Genomic DNA, 21,610 nt, shown 5'->3' on the forward strand with positions numbered 1-21,610 from the left:
ATACTGTCATCGCGTTCGGCTTTTACCATCGACGCTAGTAGAGCATGACGAATGAGCACAGACAAAAAGCTGATACCGAAAGCTGCGTGACACTCGAGATCATAGTATAATTCATCGTTAGGTGCCACTTTTTCGCGTTGATATACTGGAATGTCCGGAACCAATGAACAGCTTGGAACTTTTATTATTTCTTCCCACTCTTCGGCGAGAATTATGTTTCTAGAACTAAATACCTGTCGTTAGGTTTCCTTCCCTTCAAGTTCTTTTTAACCTTCTGTAAGCACACCTTTCGAGTTAAAGATACGTCGTTTTTCTTTCGTTAAGCGTAACAGGAAAATGTTGACCCCTAACTTTACAATTTTTTTTTTTTTTTTTAGTGATTACTTAATCCTGCTGCGATCTTGAAATTTTTATATCTAAATCGCGTTCTTGTTTTAACAAACAAAAGGACGTATAATATTCTCACAGGATGCGTAGTAGAAAATTAAATAGCAGTATGAATCATTTCATCTTTCCCGGAAACTTCAGTTTATTAAAGGTAGAAGATACGATTGGGTCGAGTGCGACTCAAAGAACGTTCGAGGGTTAAATAAAGCTTAGTTTATCACTGTCGTAACACTCTGTCAGATGCAAAAGTATAGGAACATTATACTTATAGAAGTTTGTATTTATCGATTCTTACCGAAAAATCGAAGTTAAGCTTGAAGTTGAAATTAAGCTTTGTTATAAACACGACGCGTCTTTGTCGTGTAATAATTATCGATATTAGGATTGAATAGTAATAGGAGTTGACGACGATTAGACAAAATTAGAATGTATTTGCGATCGTTAATTTCTGCAGTGTTATGTGGGTCATAGATTGCCTCTGGACGTAAGGAAAGGGAATTATATGCGGGCGAAAATCAATTAAAGCCCTTCGAGTACTTTTCATCTAATTGATTCAATTGTGAATAACAAAGTCGACGTATTCTCCTCCTTAAGAAGATTATATATCGAAAATTCCCACGTTTCATTTCATTATCCTTCTTTTAGTACAAACCTTTTAATAAAAGATTCATTTCTGGAAGTTTTGTTTTTTTTTTTTTTTTTTAGTAAACATGCAGTCCAAATTTAAGTTTTATTACTTTATACCTCGAACTTACCCGATATTCAGTGTAACTGTTTTAACGAAAATATAAAATTAATTTAGAAATCTAATATAAATAATAGGATCTTAACGAAAGCAAAACATTTTATTGTAATATTTTTCGTTCCTAATATTGCTATTAATATCAACATGTATTATTAACATCATTACTATTTCATTACAATTTTTCTTTCTTTAAGCACAAAAAATATCTCATTATAAATTTTTTGTATAACTCTTTTTTGTATTTCTTATTTTCTGTCTCTTCTAAACATCGATAATGTTTAGATCGAAATTATGTTTTTCAACTATGATGACATTAAACTAAAATAACACGTTAATTTCAATGGATACAAGAAATTCTTCAATAACATTACATCACTAAAAGATTATTTCATCTCATTCTACTCCTTATTACGATAAATTTCAAGATAATATCGAAGATTCACCTCTTGTTGTTCCACATGACGTTACATAAGTAAATAGACTATTACTCTAACTACTCTTCGTCGGATTTATCGTTTGTTGTCGCTAATTTCCTCTGTAAACTTGTAAATATGTGCCGCGACCATGATTGACATTGGCATTTTGTTTTAAAGCTATGTACCTGCGTAGTGTCATCGTTATTTTTCTATTCTTACCTTTCGCCAAACATTAGAAAGACAACAGAACGAGAAACTATGTTGTAACGCACGATTACCGATAATGTTGTTCGATGAAAATAAGTAAAAGATATTATAAACAAATAATAAGAAGATATTTAGTTGCAAATTATGTTTGAAAGAAAATTCACATTTTTCCTATAGTATCGATATCTGTGTAAATATTAATATGTAAATTTTGACGAAGGTAAAATCGAATTGCATTTTAAAAATGAAGTTTTTACAAAACGTTTGATATCCTGATTAGCGTAAATACGAAAAAGACTTATTGAACGATCTTTTGATCTGAAAACCAGGCCAGAATTCAAGGAAACTGTGGCAATTGTAGCTATAAAAATTGCGACATGCTTCTTTTTCTCTTTGTAACTGAACGGTCATTGACAGAACGAGATAGCAGAGGAAGAGTAAATAGGCGACAAAAATTTGAAATAAAAATCCAACATGAAGTTCATTTCCCTCTTTTTATTATCTCCATTCGCCGAATCTACTTGGAATAAAATATGCAATATACAATATTTATAAATATTATAGCATTCGTTTCTAATGTTTAATGCTACCAGAAATATTCTTTTTGTAAGTTTTACATACTTTATACAACAAGAAATAATTCGTCAGAAATATTAAAAGCTCGTGGATATTCTGTTCGAAATTATATTTTATTGCATTATAAAGAAGAAAATATGTTAATTTTTCTAACATAGCGTATGGCTGTTATTCGTTTGATACCTGAATCGTGTAATATACCTTTCTATATACAAGAAATTTGATAGATGAAAAATGTTAATTTTATTAATTATTCTTAAATATTCTATATTATCATGCCTATCACGTATTTCTTTTTATCAGAGATACGTAGATATAAATTATCGATTTCATATGACTAAACATCATATGACATTTCTTTTGTTAGCTCATGGTGCTTCTAAAACATTTCTGAAGTAAGAAACAATCCTTTTTTGGAGTCATAAAATCGGGAACTGTTACCTCCGAATAACAATCGTCAGCATTCGCACGTTTCAAGTTATTTTCTTCTTGCAGAGTCCAATTATTCCATCTACTATTCACCATACTCTATTCACCATACGAGATGTTGCAACGTAACGTTTTTATCGTACAAATTCACGCACCACTTTTTGTCATTTACTGTGATAGGTTGCTCGACGAGAGTATAGGACACGTAATAACGAGAGACAATATGTATATTGTATACCACAGACTTCGAGGTCACATTCGTTGCATACGCCTACGAAGAGGAATGTCGAAATATTTCTTGTAAAACACCACATTAATTATATTTACGGTTCTGCGTTTTCTCTTCAGATTCATAATTAGCCAGCATGAATTTCAGCTTTGATTATTTTTCCTTTTTTCCTTGGTATCTAGGGGAAAAAAGAAGGTATACAAAAGCGTGTATTTCATAAGGAAAGATATATTAATAATAAGAAAAATTGTTTCCTTATGCTGACATAAAGATTTATTAAACGAGCAAACCTTTCAAAATATTTTTCTATACTTAAGAAATGTATTATTTAGAATTATCTCATTAAATTAATTCTATTATCAAATAATTGTCAAGTATTTTAGAAGTTGCTTCCTTCTATATTTTCAACTTAAGTAGTTCAATTATTCTTTTCGTTATGAGAAGCGATAGGTTTACATTTGTTCTTAATTGAGCAAATACTATCAGTGGAGTCTCAATCGCTATTATTGACAGTTATATCTATTATTGACTGATCATTCGAGTGACGATACTACAACGGTAGATGTATGAACAATATTATCAAAATAAATTTCATGATTATTGAAACTATATACGTTCATTTCGGACAGTCTCGTTCTAATAGAAAATGTTGAATACCATATTTAAAAGCTTTTAATTCCAAATAAATTTTATCTTCTTTTTCGTGTTTTGTATATTACTAGATAAAATAAATGGAAAAGTTATGAAATACATATAAATCATAACAGGAAAACTTCGATGTCGCTTTGGATATAAAATATACAATTATTTAATCTAATGAAATATATTAAGCAGATATATTGGAATAAATGAAATGTAATTTTTAAATAGTTCGCAACTTCTTCTCTAAAATTTAATTCGTTTATTCTTTGGATAAAACTAACACGAATTAAATGATACGCATAATATCGACGAGTCAACATCAATGAAGTGCTGGAATCGATAGTCGCAGAAGGTGATACATACGACCGGTATAAAAATGAATTACGTCTTTGAAAACACAGACAGTACTCATTATTATTCACAATATATGCTGATCGACATGCGTGAATCTAGTTAATGCAACCGTGAGAAATTAATACGTGCATCGGATTAGAAACATGAACTGAGATTTTTTCTTTTTACACCCGTCTCCAACACTTACTCGATACTATATCGTCTGACGCATAGTTTGAAACGATTAGAAAATAGTGAATTTATCATTTATAAAAATTATAATTTATCAGATATATTACATATATATTCATAGAGTTACAATTATAAGAAAGTATAACTATAGAAAACGAATGTTTTATATTTGGAAAGTTTTTCAACTTTCTTATTATATTACTTATTTCGTATATTAATTATAACTATTATAATTATATCATTTGCTCAGTATATCAAATCATACACGAGCTTATAACTTATAAGGATTATAATTATAAAATATTGTAGCTTTTTTTTTAATATTTCATATAGATACCATTATGTGAATAATATAAGTGAGAATCGAAAAAGAAAATTCATTTTCAATGTTCATTTTATATAATTTTGCCACGTTATTTTCAACACGATTAATTTTCCACTACATTCGTGTATCTTATGGTAATATAGACGCGTATGAAACAAAGAAATTAATCTCAATTGAATTAAAAGGTCGCGTTGGAGCTCGTTTAGCTTAATTATCCGTTTACGCATGGATCGTGTTAAATTCAACAGCGTTGTTGCGCAAAATTTTAGTCAACAAATTCACGTGTACATCGGTTGCGGCGGAACGTGTATACATAATCTGATACAAGTAGTTTCTATCCAATCCGTATACATACTTATTTCTTCTACAATTGTTTAAAATCTTTTTAGAATCATATTTTTTAATCGATAAACACGTCTAAAATTATTCATAAATATATCATTCTATGTAATTTATATCAAATAAACGAATAAATAAATTATTTCTTCGGATATATTTTGAAATTACGAAAAGAAAAGAAAATAATAATAAAATTTTTAGTAACATAATTTCTTTATCTTAGAAAAAGTAACATAATTTTGTTTTAATTCAGAAAGAAACACGCTATCGTAGCTGTGTGTTTATACTCTCGAATTAAGATTAGCCTGAATAATTTAAGGGTTCATTGGCGCCCGGATTCTCAAGGTTAGGCTTACCGCCATGTGAATGATATTTTTGGGGCAAGACAGATTTTTACTAAAATTATTTGACCCCGGTGGCCAACGTCCCTCTGGGTTCTTGCCTCTGCTAGCTCTAATTTTAACGAAACCGTGATTCACAAGCAACGAAGAATTTTAGTAGCGTTCGCACACTATCCGAATTCTTCGTGAATCTCTCGTGTCTCAAGCTTCTTTATCTTTCATCATTATGATTATTACGAAGAAAAATTTACATGACGATGACATTGAAATGATCAAAGATCTTTTCCAAGACACGGAGAATGGTAATTTTCTTTAATACATAACAAATCTAACTATCTTTTAATCGCAATCAAAATGTGAATTCCTATATTTTGTTTTTGATAAGTTTCTTTCCTTTATCAATTAAGAAGAAAAATAAATACTAATATCAATATCACTCTGATTTATCCATTGTATCTAATAATTCTGATTATAATTAATCAGAATAGTATTTTATTCAAATAAAAATCAAAATCGTAAAAAGACATTTCGTAGATAAATTGGTATCGTCCTGCAAGTTTCATTCTACTTGTATAACTATGGTGTAACCTTGGTCCCGGCCTTCAAAATGAAATTACTCGTGCACGTCTCGGGAATTGCAATCAATTAACGCGTGCTAATTATCCGTTTCAAATGCAAAACTATATTAACACAGCCTCAAGATTTCTGTCAATCATGTATTGTTCGACATACAACAAAGGAAAGAGAAAAAAGAGAGAAGGAAAAATGGAACAGGATGGAACATAAAAGTATAGTTGTGAGACCTCTGATGTCTCATGTCAAAATTGAACAATCCGATTGTATCTTTCTTCTGTGTATTTTATTCTTTCCTTTTTAACGAAATATGTAAAAAGAAACCGATAAAAAATGGCATGGAAATATTTCCTACTGAAAATACTATAATACTGAAATAATATGAACGCGTTATTTTTTAAACCGAACGTTTCACTGTTAAATCATAAATATTTCGTCCAGCACTTTTGCTAGTTGTAAATTCTACTACATAAAAATTGACATTGCTGACGGAATCACTTTTTTACGTTTTAATTGATAATTGTAAATAGACGAGTACGATGTTAAATATCGAACAATGTAAAACTTACATAGTAAATAATTTTTAGCTATAATTTGTAAGTAAATTTGTAAATTTATAACTTGTGAGTTCTATGGCGATATAAGTATAGTATAAAACGTATGCATCAAATTGCTGACCAAAGCAGTTTTCAATGCTTCGAAGTATCGATAAAGTGTTTCTTTAAGACACAATAAAAATGCATTCCACGAGTCTGTTCACGAGATACTTTCTATCAGTGATAGTATCTTAGCTAATGGCAACTACTTATTCACGAAAAAGAATTCACGAGAAATTTATATAATGCAATCAACCCAAAATAATGTTACACAAGTATATAATACTTATGAAATCATATGAAAAAAAATAGGATATATTTGTATTTGGTAAAGATATAAAAATGATTTTTTATTTCAAACGTCCCAATTTTTGGGAATGGCGATCAGTTATCGAAAAGTAACAGAAGGTATTCCAGATATATTAAGTAACTTCACCATTTTGCAACTTTTTTGCTTTTAAAAATATTGAAAAGTGAAGAAATTACATCAACATCATCCGGAAAACCCCAAACTTTTCATTTTCTAATTACTTATAAAAAGATTTCTCAAACTTCATTTCCTTCAAGATCGTGAGAACATCTCTTTATACGGCTACAAATATCGGTCAAAATTATTTGCTAAAAACGTAGTAGATTCGTTTTATGTAATACAATAATCGTAAAAATAGTTATCACAATATATGAATAATTATAAAAAATATTTACGTATCTATATATAAAAACTATCCTCATCTGCAGCTTTCAAAATTACCATCGGTGTCGTATATTCGATGCCATAGAGAAAGAATTAAACCAGGTTGCCAGTTACCTTTTATGCAAATTCGTATTTCGATCGAAGCTTAATCCTTTGCACTCCTATGTCGAGTGTGACTCGACGTCAATTTTTATCTCAGGAGCTCCTTTGTCGAGTCCCACCTTATTTGTGAAAGAAAGCCAGGATTGCATCCTGGAAATTGTTTCAAGATATATCACACAATCAAAAATTACAAAATACAACAATAGTGTGAACAATAATACTAGTATTTAAGTGAATTTCTTTCTTCCTTTATTTACTTAAATTGTCTTATTTTTGAGTTAAAGTAAATTTCAAATAAAACACTCAAAAGCGTTGGCAGCTGCTGCTAACGAAATTGAAATAAAATTCGAAGTGCAAACGGTTGATCGAACAAACGGAATCCGAATAGAAATTTATTTCATCCATTGAATATTATAAACGCTATACTCTGAATATCTCGTATAGTTTTTGCATATGACGTGCATATCTATGTCTTTCTGCACTTCCAGATTTCCTCTAAAAGCATGAAAATCCATAATCCAGTTATCTCGCAAGCCAAATAAAATTCCCATAGCAGTAGCATCCTCTTCGAACGTACGAAGCAAACCAATCGGCTTTCTTTTCCCCATCGATGTTCGACGTATCGATAAGACGGTGTCACAGACTCGAGACATTCCACGGTGCCTGAGACCTTTATCCGTTGTTTATAAGTAATTGTCGTTGCAGTCGATAAAACGTAACCGCATACATTTGCATTTTAAAACGAATCCCCCCCGTAGACTGACTCATTCATTGCAGCCGCACGAGTCTGATCGATCTGTCAGTCGAGCGAGGTTGTTCGCTCTGAGAGGGTTGCCGTGTCCACTCTGTTTCGATCGAATCGATTTGTCGGCAGAATAAGAAAACAGATCTTAACTTAAAAGATAAAAGTATGACAGTGAAGTTTCTTCGAAGAAAGTTTGTTTGGTAGATCCTTGCGCGAAGATACGTGAAAATATGAATCGTAATCGAATATTGTTTTTATCGTGAAGATATAGGATTTTTGGAATTTCAGGGACTCGTTGCGCTAATTGAGAAATTTCTTTCGTTTGGATGACATAACACGCGGATAATAGACGACTATAGTGTATCGAAGAGTAAAAATAGTGAAAAGTAAGAATTTCATACAGCCTGTGTTTTTCCGCAGTATCGTTTAAATATAAAAGCAATATAAAGTAAATAGATAAATAGTGTGGTGAAAGTAATATTTTTTATCGAACGATCTCATTATTTAAACACTTCGACGATATTTTTCCTCTTATTGTTACTTCAGACGATAAATTCCATAGGGAAAATTATAAGACAAACAGTAAAGGATAACATAATTTCAGAAAGTAAACAGTGAAGAATATGTTGAGTGTTGATATTTTTTAACAAAACTTTTTTAACAAAATTTTTGACAAAAGAAAACAACTTTGTGAACCGCGCCATCAACATGACAGTCGTATGCAACGATGGTAAGACGCACATTTTTCTGACGCTCGTTTAACGAATGTAACGTAGAATTTTTATCTTTGCGTTAGTCGGCCATCAAAATTCTATGCTTGTTACATCGATAAATAGGCACCAATTGTTCCTAAGCAACGCTTCTTTTCACGAAGAACTAAAATATAAGAATTGCGGTCAACAGATATGTAGAAAGTTAACATCGTATCTTCACTATCGTAAAAAGTTGCTTAACTTAGTTTTCACGTTTCTTTTGAACAATATTAAATCGTAATGAATTGATATTAAGAAATCCTGTCGCTAAGCCAATTGCTATAATTATAACGTCTATTACAGAGAAATTTAACGGCACAAATCTCGTACAGTAGAAATTTCATGTAAGAAAATTACAGATTCATGAATTTGTTTGCCATTGCACTTTTATGATAAGAACAGGATGCTCTTCTAGCCTTGAGACAAAATATTTCGTCTAACGTATGAAGAACACACATAAAAGAAATGTTTCGTCAGCTTTCGACATAACAGGCTACTAAACTCACAGGATACTGTAACTTCTCTTTACTTAAAATGTAACAAATTTTACATATCCTTCTTTTTATGCTTTGACAATTCTCATTTTTAAGCGTGTAATATAAAAATCACTTAAGCATTGTTGAGAACTTGATTTTTCTCAGTCGATTTTTTCTTTCTTGATTTTTCTTCATTTTTATAAGTCACAGGATATAATTTTCTTCCTCGCTATTTCAATCAGGAATATAAGTACTGTTCATTATCTCAATGAAAAAGAATCAAGAGGTAATCAAACATAAAATGCTACCTACGATGAACGTTGCCAAACTCTTGTATGGTTCAGATACTGCTAGATTTTCTCGTGTCTACATAGCACAACAACATCGAATCGCTTAATAGAAGCGTGAAAAACTAAAAATAGTACTCATTGATTCTTGGTCTAGTTGGCGAAATACGTGATATTCGAATAAACGATTCATCGAAGATATAAAAATAAATGTAACTATTATCTGTTTCTGTTTACGCATCGTCGCGACATAAGCCTATCGCATATTATCGTTTTATTGAAATTCGCACCTTGAAAAGATTGTAGCATTCTGAATTGTATAAAATTAAGAAGGAAAAACTTGAAAACTCGTAATATTTCGAAATTTCTATTCCAAGGTTTGCTGTCGTAAAATGTTACGTCTATGAATTTATGTTGGAATTGTACTCTAATTGTTATTGTTTAAATACACACTTCGTACTCACGCGTCTTCAAACGTGTAAATAATAGGCAGTAATAATAGAAATACGTAACATCATTAAAAAAAAAAATACACCGATGTTGAAATTTCTATAAATATCAATACTAAAGAAAATTCTTCGTATTAATAATAGCGTGTATAAAATTAAACTGTTTGATATCTAGTTTCATAATATTTAACTGCACGACACAATATTACAATTATTACAATTATTATTATTACAATTATTATAATTACAATTATAGTATTTATAATATATTACATAGTATATATTACATTATTATTATTTTATAATGTTGCATAAAAAAATGTTGATCCAAACCGGTAAAGAATAAATAATAAATTTAACGATAAAATTTAATTAGAGTCTTGAACGAAATATCTATAAAATAAATACTAAAATCACACAATAATTAATGTACATAAATTCCATGAGACATTTTTTATTTTCGAAAAACAATTGAAAGATTACTACTTTAGAAAACAATGCTATACGAGTTTAAAAAAATGTTACGTAACATTTTCCTAACAAAGAATAAACATTAGTCGAACAAAGTCATAGCTTCCTTTGTATTAAAAGAACATCTAAAGACCAATTGTACTTTACTACCGATATAATCTTCGCAACGTAATTCCCTGCTATACTTTCAAATATTTCAAAACGAGGAAATTAGAAATTTTAATTCAGGTTTTGCAACCTGACCCCTGGAGCATCGAGTTTCTTGTGTGTTTTGTTGCAGACGACAGCTCACGATGCGCTCGCACCGAGTTTGAAAGGACACGACAAAAGATTCAGGAGGGTGTTAGGATTCGAATCTATTCCAGGATCATAATCCTACCAGTAATCGCGTGGGATTCGTTGAAAGAACTTACGATCCTTCGAAACTCGACGGAAGACATGGCTCAAGTTCCTCTTATCAGGACCGAGGGAAATGGATCGACGGAATCTTCGATTCGTAACATGGTGATTCTTGAGGTAAAAAAAAAAGAAAAAAAAAAATAAAAAAAGAATAAAACGAAAAAGTTCTCCATACCTTTCATGATTTCATGAATTGTGTGTACTGAATGATGTATGAATAGCGCGTATTCACATTTTCTATGCTTACGTATCCTTTTATCAACATCTTATCGATCTACTTTTTTAATCGTCTATCAAATGGCATTTTGATTTGAATTGCATAAACTGCGGTAACCTCAGTGTAATACCTTTTGGCTTATATCGGATTTAAACAGAAAAGAAGGCATTTTGTTTGCGCGTGTACGATACTATCCGTTGATGTTTGTTAATCAATAGAAAAAAGGGTATCGAAGAAGTCGATTCGATAACTGTTGCACTAAATGATTTCTATAACGTTATAGCTTGTTTAAGATTCTATTTTCTATTCCTTTTAGAAATTACGTTACATTCGAGAAACAGATTACGCGTGGCGTAAGTATTATACTTTTATCTAAAGGATCTTATCTATATTAAAATTGTACAGAATTTCTTATCTAAAAATTTTCTGGGTGTTTAATGTGTATATGCGTGTATAATAACCTGTTTTAATCTTTCAAAACATCTAAAGCCTCATATCGTAAAATTTCATTCGTTTTTCTCGTATTACAGAATTTTATCATTTGCACCACACTTCCATCGAATCATATACGTTACACAATAATTTAAAAGATCTGCAAAGTCGCTCAATCTTCTCGTTCTCTAATTTGAATAGAGAACCGAATATGAGACTTCAACACAGAAATTTCGTATCTAAAAGATAAAGAACGCTGTTAAGAAAACTACAACAAGCGGCAGAAATCATTACGAAAGAAACGGAACCGGTCAGAAAAATCGAACGCTTATCACTATGTAATAAACATTATGAAATATTATGAAATATTTGATATTTAGTAGGTAAAACAAATTTCTCTCCAGATTTCATCTTTTACATTCTGTTCGTAAAAATATGAATTCACGTAGATATTCGCATCCTGCTTACCACGCATCTCCTAAATTCATTTCTCTCACTTACGAAACCTGTATTGGTTCGCGTGATGCTGAAACACAATGAGAAAAATTTCTTCTCTCCTTTTAAATGTCTGGTACTGTATGTGCATATTGCATTTAGGTTGGTCGACCCGGAGACACGTGGACCTACTGCGTAGGAAGGCAACGACTCGCCGAGAAATCGGAATGTTTCCGTGCTATGCTCCTCGGTCCTTTAGCGCCTGCACCAAGCGATCCTCCACCTGTGTTGAGATTACAACACGTGGACAAAAGGGCTTTCGATCATTTACTCAGGTAAACACAGTGTCGATAGTTATATTAAAGTTGGAAGTTTGTGGAGATACGATTAGTTCGACTATGGTAGAGCTCGTCTAAATTACAATAAATCGGGAATTTGCATTGTAATTCTAGCGGAAAGGAAGCTGCCACGAGAATATTTTCTAGCTGCTCGATGAGGAAAAAGAATAGATCTAGCGCATAGAGGACAAGCGCATCTGAATTTAGGCGAAATAATATTACGTAACATACACTGGAGTTTAAACAAGCGTTAGCTGTATTTGATACATTTGGAAATTCAATTTTTTATTTTGTATTGCTTGAAATTCTTCGTGACTTTATAAACAATAGTAGATAACAAAACTATATCATTTCTTTCATAGCATAGTTATTTTATGTAACTTACAATGGGAGAGGGGGAGGGCTAAAGACAAAAGTGGTGATCTTCCACAGAAATCAATCATTATAAGAACATGGTTTAGAGAAGGATAACCTTTACGACGTTTTAATTAAAATCATAGAAACGTAGTAAGAAGAATTTGATAAATAATATCTCTCGTCGTTCAACATCTTAACACTCTTTATAAGTAAAAATAAGAATTCCTTTTATTAGAGAATCGAGTATTTTTAGAAAGAATCGCGATGCTATTATGGCAACGTCTCTGTACACATTGACGATACTTGGTACCATCGCTTACTTTTGGATTCTTATTTTAATTACATTCCCGTTGATAGTCCGTTGCGAACGAAGAATGATCACAGCTCGACGTCCGAGGAAAAGATGTAGTAGATGTAAATTTCGAAAAAAATTCTCCTAGAACTTGTCACATCCAAATTAGCCCAAATCTAAGCGAAAGGTATTTGATAAAATAATTTCTCACCTAACAGTGCCTACGATTAACTAAAGATTAGGGCAGTTTTGGAGACTTTAATATTTTAAAAATTCTTATTAGATAAAAGAGGAGGAGTTGGTATAAATCTGAACAAACATGGCTGAAAAATATGGTTAAAATCTGTAATTCAACGATACAAATCTTCAGGCAACTGTTTTCTTTCATACCAACTCGAAGTACGTTCATCTTTGTGCAGATACCTTCTCGACGAGACGATCAATTTCCATACCGTGACTATGGCTAAATCAACACTTCATGCGGCTCATCAGTATCTTTGTCCAGGATTAGTACGATTGATCGTTGAGTTTCTCGAAAAGAGCCTAACTCCGATTTCCGCGCTTGAGATCTACGAAGGCCTCACTCTTTACGCGAACCACATAAGCTGGCATCCCAACTGGTCACCTACAGCTCCTCCTGCTCCCGGTGATGACGCTGCTGAAATAGGTATTGTCTTTTTTGCCTAAATTGCCTTTTTTGGAATTTGGACAATTCTTAATTAATATTCCTCGAATAACGCTCTTGAATCGCACGAGAAAAATTACAACGGAAATTCCATGGTGAAAGTAACAATTGGCATAACACGATAAAAATTCAAGTTATCTTTAAATTTTTAATTTCGAATCGTATGGAAATTTCTACGATCGTTAAATAATGCTTTAGTCAATATTTTATTATTCTATTCATTATTCTACGTTAATAATTGTTTAAATAACTAGAGCAACCAATTAAACCATCAATGTTTAACGCTGAAATTCGTCATATTTTTGAATAATTTGGTAACTGAGAATTTGGTAATTGAGAATTTGTAAAAAGGCGACAAATCTTTCAAACAATGGTTCCACGAATAAAACTTTCAATGCCATCAAGTATATCGCTAAACGAGTGACATTACTGCCACTAATTGAATTAACCATGAAGCCGCATTACTAAAACACAACCGACCTATCACACCCACAAAGTAAACACTACCGCTATTGCCACTCCTTGTAATCAACTTATCTTAAAAAAATCCACAAACGCCAATTCATCCTAAAAAATATTGCGCACAACGCTAATTCAGCAGAAAACATAATTCCAAAAAACATTAGTAAATTCTCAAGTTGTTCAGCAAGATGAGAAAAGTTAGACCATAGAGAGCATACTATATAACCAATTCTAATATCTACTAATTTCTCCTACCATTTCTCCTTCCTCCAGGATTAGAACCTCGATAACTAAAACCTCGTTGAAATCTTAGCCGCAGTCTGTACGCGACTTCTTCTCGCTTGTTTGGACGTGATCGACTCGGATCCGGAGACGGTTTTCTGCCAGGAATACTTCCAACAGTTGAGTTCTACCGAAGTGAAAGAATTGGTGTCTCGAGACACCCTGAGATTGACCAAAGAATCGATACTGTTCGAAGCATTAGACAGATGGGCCATGTTCGAGTGTAAAAGAAACGGAGTCAAACCAACCGCTAGCAATAAGAGAGCCGCGCTCTCGGACGATGTTTGGTATAGCGTCCGATATCTTCTTATGACTGACAGAGAGTTCATCGAGGGTCCTATGGCGAGCGGAATCTTTTTTAGCGAAGAGTCGGCTTATATCGTTGCCAGAATTTTGGGACATACGGTAAAACACGAGGAAGAGAAGGTACGTTCACACTTTTTCGCACTGAACTAGTATATATCATCGGATCAAACGATATATAATTGTTTGGGTAACATTAGCATTCATTTTCACGTGATAACAATTTTTGATCAAAGTGGTTTTGGGAAAGGATGTTTTGATTTTTTGAAGGATAGGAATAAGATCATACATATGTAATTGATAATTATTTTCACCATATTTAGATACTTAGAAATGAGTTATTCTAGTCCAAACTGTTTTTGACTATTTGGGATTCGATAATATCTCTTAAGAAGATTAATTATTTTTTCTCCCCCTTCTTTTTCTAAATTTCAAAAATTAACACTTTACTTTTTAATTGTCTGTCTATAGCATGTTTAAGTAAATATTACACATATAAAACAGATTACACGTTTGAACATTATATACTCTGATCTAGACTGTTTTGATTATTCATGATCTAACAGTACCTGTTGAGAAGATTAAAATTCTTCTTTCCTTCTTTTCTGTTTTAAATCTCCAAAGTTTCATTTTTGGTGATATATTAAACAATAATTGATTGTACATATTATATCTAGAAAGAAATTTTATTGTTATAATATGGAATATGATATTTAGACAGAGTAGTGAGTAAAATATAATAGTTAGGAAATGTCTGATTCAAGTAAAATTAATTAGAATTTAAAAAATTGTCAATATTTATACATGTATAACATATTACTGTGTTACTGAAGTTTTATATAATAGAATTGTTTACTAACATAATTATATACTGCGATTATCTCAATATCACTTTTATTTTCGAGCATATCTTAATTTTATAAAATACTCCCTTTTCCTACACCACCAGTGATACATATCTTATTTCAATTGTAAGTTTTTTTCTTTACAATCATTAAAGATGTAATCTATGTAATAATCATGTTTGATAAGAAGTAATTAATATTTCTTGTCCAAACTTGATAGAACTATTTCTGCTCGTTTTTCCACGTTATACGTGTATATTGTTAATTTTCCGCGATTCGATAAGAACTATATCGCTCGAGGTGAAAGTGAAACACACCTTCTTTATCAGACGTTAGTACTTATCTTGTTGCTGAAAACGATGTCCACGATCATTATCAGACAGTACTCTTTTATCTGACCATGGTTTATTGATCTAGCAGTGCCCAAATCCCATTTATACCATATTCATTTATCAAATCACCCATTTCAGTTCTCGACTATCTTTTGTGTAATATACTGACATCTAAGTGTGGTTTTATGTGAATATTTTCTTATCTCTTTGTGCGATGTTCAACTAAAAGTCGAAGAAGATAAAATAAAGATCTTCGTATATCGTAAAATTTAATAAATACGAAATATTCGATAATAAGTTTCACTTTTGTGGTGTATTAACGTATCTATTAGCAAAGTGTAAAATGACGATTAGAAAATATAGGATAAATAATAAACTTGAAGATGCGAAACATAATAGCAGATATGAGAGACGTAGAAGAACGGTAAATAGATTTATATTTTCTACGTAAATTTGTTGAACAGTTTGGATAATAATAATTAGTGCTAGTCATACCCAAATATGATATCCAATAATTTCTAGTAATATTATCTACAAACATGTGAATTTCAGAATTTATTTAGATTATATTTATATCACTTCCTATCATCGGATAAAATGATAAACAAACGTAGCGATCATAAAGGAGCGTTCAGACGACCAACATTACATATCGTTAATATGTTTAAGATTCACAATATCATCATATGTAAGAGACTCTCCAGGCGATCAATATATATTGTCAATACAATATTGAAAACTTTAAATATTGGAAAAAGTATCGATAATAATATTGATCATCTGAACGCTACTTTACACGATACTTCACATCATAAAAAGTCACGTTTACTTTGAAGCATGTTGGTACATATAATATTCCATCTCAATCAATTTATATTTAGATAAATAGACAGAAAGAGTTTTATTTTTTCTAAAAATACATGTAACTTTACTTTCAATAATAAAAGTAAAATAAAAGTTTCATTAATAAAATCTAAAACGAAGATTCGACTAACTTTCTGTTAAACATGTTGTGTAATTTTAATCTATTCTTTGGTATTGGAATTCAATTGAAAAATATATAACAAGTATAGAATTAATTTATAATTAATTATAAATATAATGTTTATGATAGTTATAAAAGGTTTATTATATTCCTTGTCCATAGCTCCGAAATTCCGTAACTGGAACATTACCTAAGCTGATCAGTACTCCAAGGATGGGTACGAGAATCTGCGAGGACCAAAGCTACAAAATATCGAAACCAGGGAAAAAAGAATGCCAAGACAATCGGAAGAACAGGAGAAAGGAATGTGCAAATCAGGGACAGAAGACCTGTGCGAGAATCGGTAATTGTCTCGTACGAGTTCTCGCCTGTATTTTCGACTGAACGACATTGAATACGGGGCCAAGACGAAGAGGAATCGATGACATTGACAGATTCTTGAATCTCTCACCGAAAGCTAATTTCTTTCCTACCGTTTTTCGTATCTTTGCAGCATTACGTGAAACTTTTGCGATAAAATTTTTCGAAGTTTCAATAGTATTATGATATGACAATGAGTTATGATACTGATTTAGGTACTAAGGATAACAATGTTTTGCGTTTAATCGATATTAACATTCGTCCGCTACATACTGCTGAAAAATATAGTTTATTTTACAGATTTCCTCTCGTTTTCGTGAAGTATCTTTTATTTTACTTTAATTTCGCAAACAATGGATGCTATACGATGGCAAGAAAGCTGAAAGAGGCTGAAATCTAATTATTATACGTTTGTTAATGTCCCTTTCCGCTAGTTTATAGATACTTTCGGATATAACGTTCCTCCTCGCGAAGTGATATTTTCTGAGGATAGAAAACTGGATTTTAAACGATTCAAATATTTTTCAATTTTAAATAATCGTTTTGAAGTTTACATATTTTATTGTCTTCGCATTTTTTATAGAGATATTTACTTGTTGTCTAATCACAGTAAATTTTAATTTTGAGAAAATATTGTAATGAATTTTGTACATTGGAACATTTTTATTGATTATTTGTATCTATTCTTTCTTATAAAATAATAACAATTATATTATTATTTTTTTAACCAAGTATTTATAAACCTTTTGGCAAAATTGTAAAAGTAATTGACGTAAAGCAAAGCAAAGAAAGAAACTAACTTAAAACTCCTAGCAATGGCTTTGGCAAGTACCATTTTAAAATCAATCAATTTAAAGAACATTGAAAGAAGATTGATCTTACATATTTTTAAACATCCTTTGTTATCTTTGATACAAAATTTTACGCGCCCTTTACAAATAAGTTCTCTAAAAATGTTTAAACAGTATTTGTAATTTTATCATAACGGAGACTAAAAATTTTATACAGGCTGAGCTACTATTTCTGCCATAATTTCTCATTTCTCTTCTACATTAATTCATATCCTGGTATCTTCTAGAATAATAAAGATAGAGGATACCAGATATTTTTCGTACAAATGGTAGTCAACCTGTTTAGTATTTTTAGTTTTCCATCGTCGCTATTATCTGTATCCTGTTATACGTTAACGGCTACGTTCGTTGTGTTCATAATTGCTGTTCAGAGTATATAGCGTTCAAATTGTGAGTTAGAGCGTGGAACCATGGCTGGTCCGTGTAAATACGACGTTCAATTACGCAAGCTTCGTTTTTGCAACAATTTTTCTATGCTTTATACCAAATTTTTATAAACAATAACAGCGATGCATTTTTCATGATCGTCATTACCTTTGAAATTACTGACTTCGAGTGAATCATTGCGTGGTTCGAAATCAACAACTCTGAATTGTCCCTTTAACAACGAAGAATTTTGGAGCTCAATTAAAGGGGGAAATCAATTTGGAGTTGGTGCATTTAACATCCGGTTCAAATCTAGACAGTTGGTTAATTTCTTTAAATGATATCGATTCTTTTCATTCTAAATATCTTAACTATTTATAAAAAGATTTAGAGGACTATTATACACTAATAGATAAGTTACAGAGAGCGTTAAATATGTTACGAAGAATGGAGAAGAAATGATACTTTATTGAAAAACACGATACAATGAAGATGTTCAGAAATATCTAGAGATACTGTTTTTATCTTTCTTTATATATACATATACATATCTTACGTTCGCATACCTGAACGCTTAAATAATTTCTTTATTAATTCACTAAATTAATGTTACATACCATACTTTAACAAGTGACCATTCAACGTATATTTGTCTATTGGTAATTAAGTCAATTAATTTCTTATTACTATAGTAATACCAAGTGTCTAGATTTAAATTGTACATAATATATCATTGTTAACATCGAATTTTATTAATAAAGGCAATGTCGTGTCGTTATAAAAAACACGAGAAAGATGACATTATTGAAACGATGTTCGTCGTTTTCATAGTAATTGTCATATTCGTTTAACAATTACTACTAGCTAATACCTTTCGCGAGCTAATGTCATAAATGGCCGCTTAGGTGTGTTCTATCGTTACCATTATACGTTAGTCATTAAATTTCGTGTTGCTATTTGATCGGTTAAATTTTATTCGCCGCGACTCGTTGTACTCAAATTATGGTAAGATCAAATGTTACTCTAACGAGTGTCGCTGAGTCTATTGTGTGTTAATAATTATTTAGAAATCGATGGAATATTGCAACCTGATTACTTGTTCGGATTGATTGCGTCAAATTGGTTGTAGAAACGACTAAATTCATTTTGAACCACTATTCGTAGTTGCTTCTTCGAGTATACACATGGTAAATCTTTCAATTTATTTTGTGCGTATCCCATATGAAGTCTCTGTGAATGCCAAACAAGAAGTATCGAAGGCTGCAAATAAAGCTTGCAAGTGTAATGATAAATTTAGTAAAAATAAAATAAACATAAGAACTTTACTACCACTATATTAGTCCTTTTCTTGTAACAAGTTGAAAAATTGTAGAAAGATAAGTTTCAAATTGGTTAAAAATATGGAACAATTTGAGGAGATAAAGTTTATGAATTATATACAGATAAATTAGAATAAATATGTAAAGGAAATCGTTAAGAAAATCTAAATATTGCATGAAAAAGACACAATATTTTTTAATATTATAGTATGTGTAAAATTTAATAAATCGTACTTTTTCTTGATAATGGATACTGAACAACAGCTTAAGCACAGCTTGGTATATGTATAAAATTGCTTATTGTAGTAGGGAATTAATGTTAATTTTACTTCTTTCTAAGAAGTACAAAAGTGTAAAATATAGTACTTGTTAAAGATCATGTTCTATAGCAGTTGCATATAGAGTATAAAAAGTAAAATTTATTACAAAGTTGTTAATATTACAAAATGAATTTCCCAAATATTTTATTATTAAATAATTATATCATAATGTCTGCCTCCATTCATAATATATCTTGAATTTTTTAAATAAATATTACTTTGTTTATTGTTCTAAAAGTTTATATATTCAGTATACGATTTTAAATTCGATACCCATTTTCGAGATATAATGGCGTCGTACATACAACGCAGTTTAACTACTTAACGTCAATATTGTTATTGTTATTATTAAATATTAGAAATTAATAAAGGGACGGTAAACCTATAAGCAATTTGTCGAAGACATATAAAGATCTTATCGATTTTAAATATTTAAGCAAATAACTGTTGAGTGTTCTAACCTATCTCAGTGTGTTAGTGCATCATACATATATCTCATATTTGTGATATTCATGTTTGACGTTTCTATTCAGACAATATAAATCTGTACAAAAAAAATGCATACAACTGGAGATTTTGTTTTGCATGGTGGTAGTGCAGAATTTGCAAACAGACAAAAATTATTGTTTGATAAATTGTCAGACGCAGAACAAGAATGTAGTAAAAATAAAATGGTCACTGAATCTATGGAATCTACACAGGATATTGACAGCGAATCAAACTATTCTCAAATCCTGAGAGCTGGCCGTAAAAGTCAAACAAGAAGGTTTCGTGGTAAAGAGAGTATCTTTAAAAGGCCAGAAGGCCCAGCACCACGTGCTATCAGTAGAAACATACCAGACTTTCACAAAAATCCTCATAAGTGGAAGAAATACAGTCTGGATGATGTGTCCAATGATGATATGACTGAGGAAAGTAATACAAGGGCTGCATTATCGTTTTTAAAAGAATTAAAGGCAAGAAGATCAGTGGAAAAAATAGAAGAATCCGAGGGAAAGGATGCAGATGAATCTGATTTAGTTAAGAGGAGTCAATCCAAAATAATGTTTAAATGCAAAAAACAAAAAATATCAATGGCAGAAGTTGAATTTAAGAAACCTGAAAGTAACACAAATGAAACAGACAATACACCAGTTATCATTGAAAGTGACGATAAGCCAGTCTTTAGGAGCAGTAAAATTATTATGCCAGAATACGTTGTTGGCCAGAAAAAGAAGAAAAAGAATAATAGAGAAATACATCTTATGAAAATAGATAGAACAAAACAACTTAAATTAGATCATTTACAAGAACCTGATGAAGAGGAAAATTGAATATATATGTATATCTGATATTAACATTGTAAATTTAATTATAGTTTTCAAGTTCTCTGTATAATGTGACCATTTCATATATTTTATCAGTTAATGTATTTTGAATATAGGAGTAATAAACATACTGCACATCTTCTTAGGTATAGAACATTCCATATTTTATAAGGTTTTAATTCTTTTCCTATGTTGACATGTTATAGTAATCAGAACAGGCTCCTATTTTTGAAAAGTGGGAACGAAACCGCTTTGATAGGTTCTTCCGGGAACGATGCGATTGCGCACTAACCATCGCGGGTTTCGACTGTTTCCTGTCGGCTTTAGTCGTAGGCTATTCAAAAGTCGCTATTCAGTTGTGACTATTTACGATTTTCACGCGTGTGATGCCGACTAATGCACAAAATACAATCTATT

General features: G+C 31.1%; 2 protein-coding genes across 4 annotated transcripts in view; both read left to right on the forward strand.

Moving 5' to 3' along the window:
• Positions 1-19,578, forward strand: part of LOC100743480 (BTB/POZ domain-containing protein 6-B) — a 34,503-nt gene extending 14,925 nt beyond the window's left edge. For 2 of the 3 annotated variants that reach the window (XM_033323308.1, XM_033323309.1), the window contains 5 exons: positions 10,587-10,822; positions 11,952-12,124; positions 13,196-13,443; positions 14,237-14,631; positions 16,833-19,578. In XM_033323308.1, coding sequence (XP_033179199.1) covers positions 10,587-10,822; positions 11,952-12,124; positions 13,196-13,443; positions 14,237-14,631; positions 16,833-17,054 — 1,274 coding nt within the window. In that variant the 3' untranslated portion in view covers positions 17,055-19,578. Of the gene's footprint in view, positions 1-7,946; positions 8,602-10,586; positions 10,823-11,951; positions 12,125-13,195; positions 13,444-14,236; positions 14,632-16,832 lie in introns of those variants that run through there. The other variant, XM_012390906.3, reaches the window with a different exon arrangement.
• A 562-nt stretch (positions 19,579-20,140) lies between these two features.
• On the forward strand, positions 20,141-21,593 carry LOC100740792 (protein TSSC4). The gene is made up of 2 exons (XM_024370706.2): positions 20,141-21,339; positions 21,407-21,593. Exon 1 carries the CDS (start codon positions 20,444-20,446, stop codon positions 21,197-21,199), a length of 756 nt encoding a protein of 251 aa, XP_024226474.1. The 5' UTR covers positions 20,141-20,443; the 3' UTR covers positions 21,200-21,339; positions 21,407-21,593.
• Positions 21,594-21,610: the final 17 nt, after the last annotated feature.

Source organism: Bombus impatiens, unplaced genomic scaffold (assembly GCF_000188095.3).
Source record: "Bombus impatiens unplaced genomic scaffold, BIMP_2.2 scf_0899, whole genome shotgun sequence".
In the NCBI taxonomy this organism is placed as follows: Eukaryota; Metazoa; Arthropoda; class Insecta; order Hymenoptera; family Apidae; genus Bombus; species Bombus impatiens.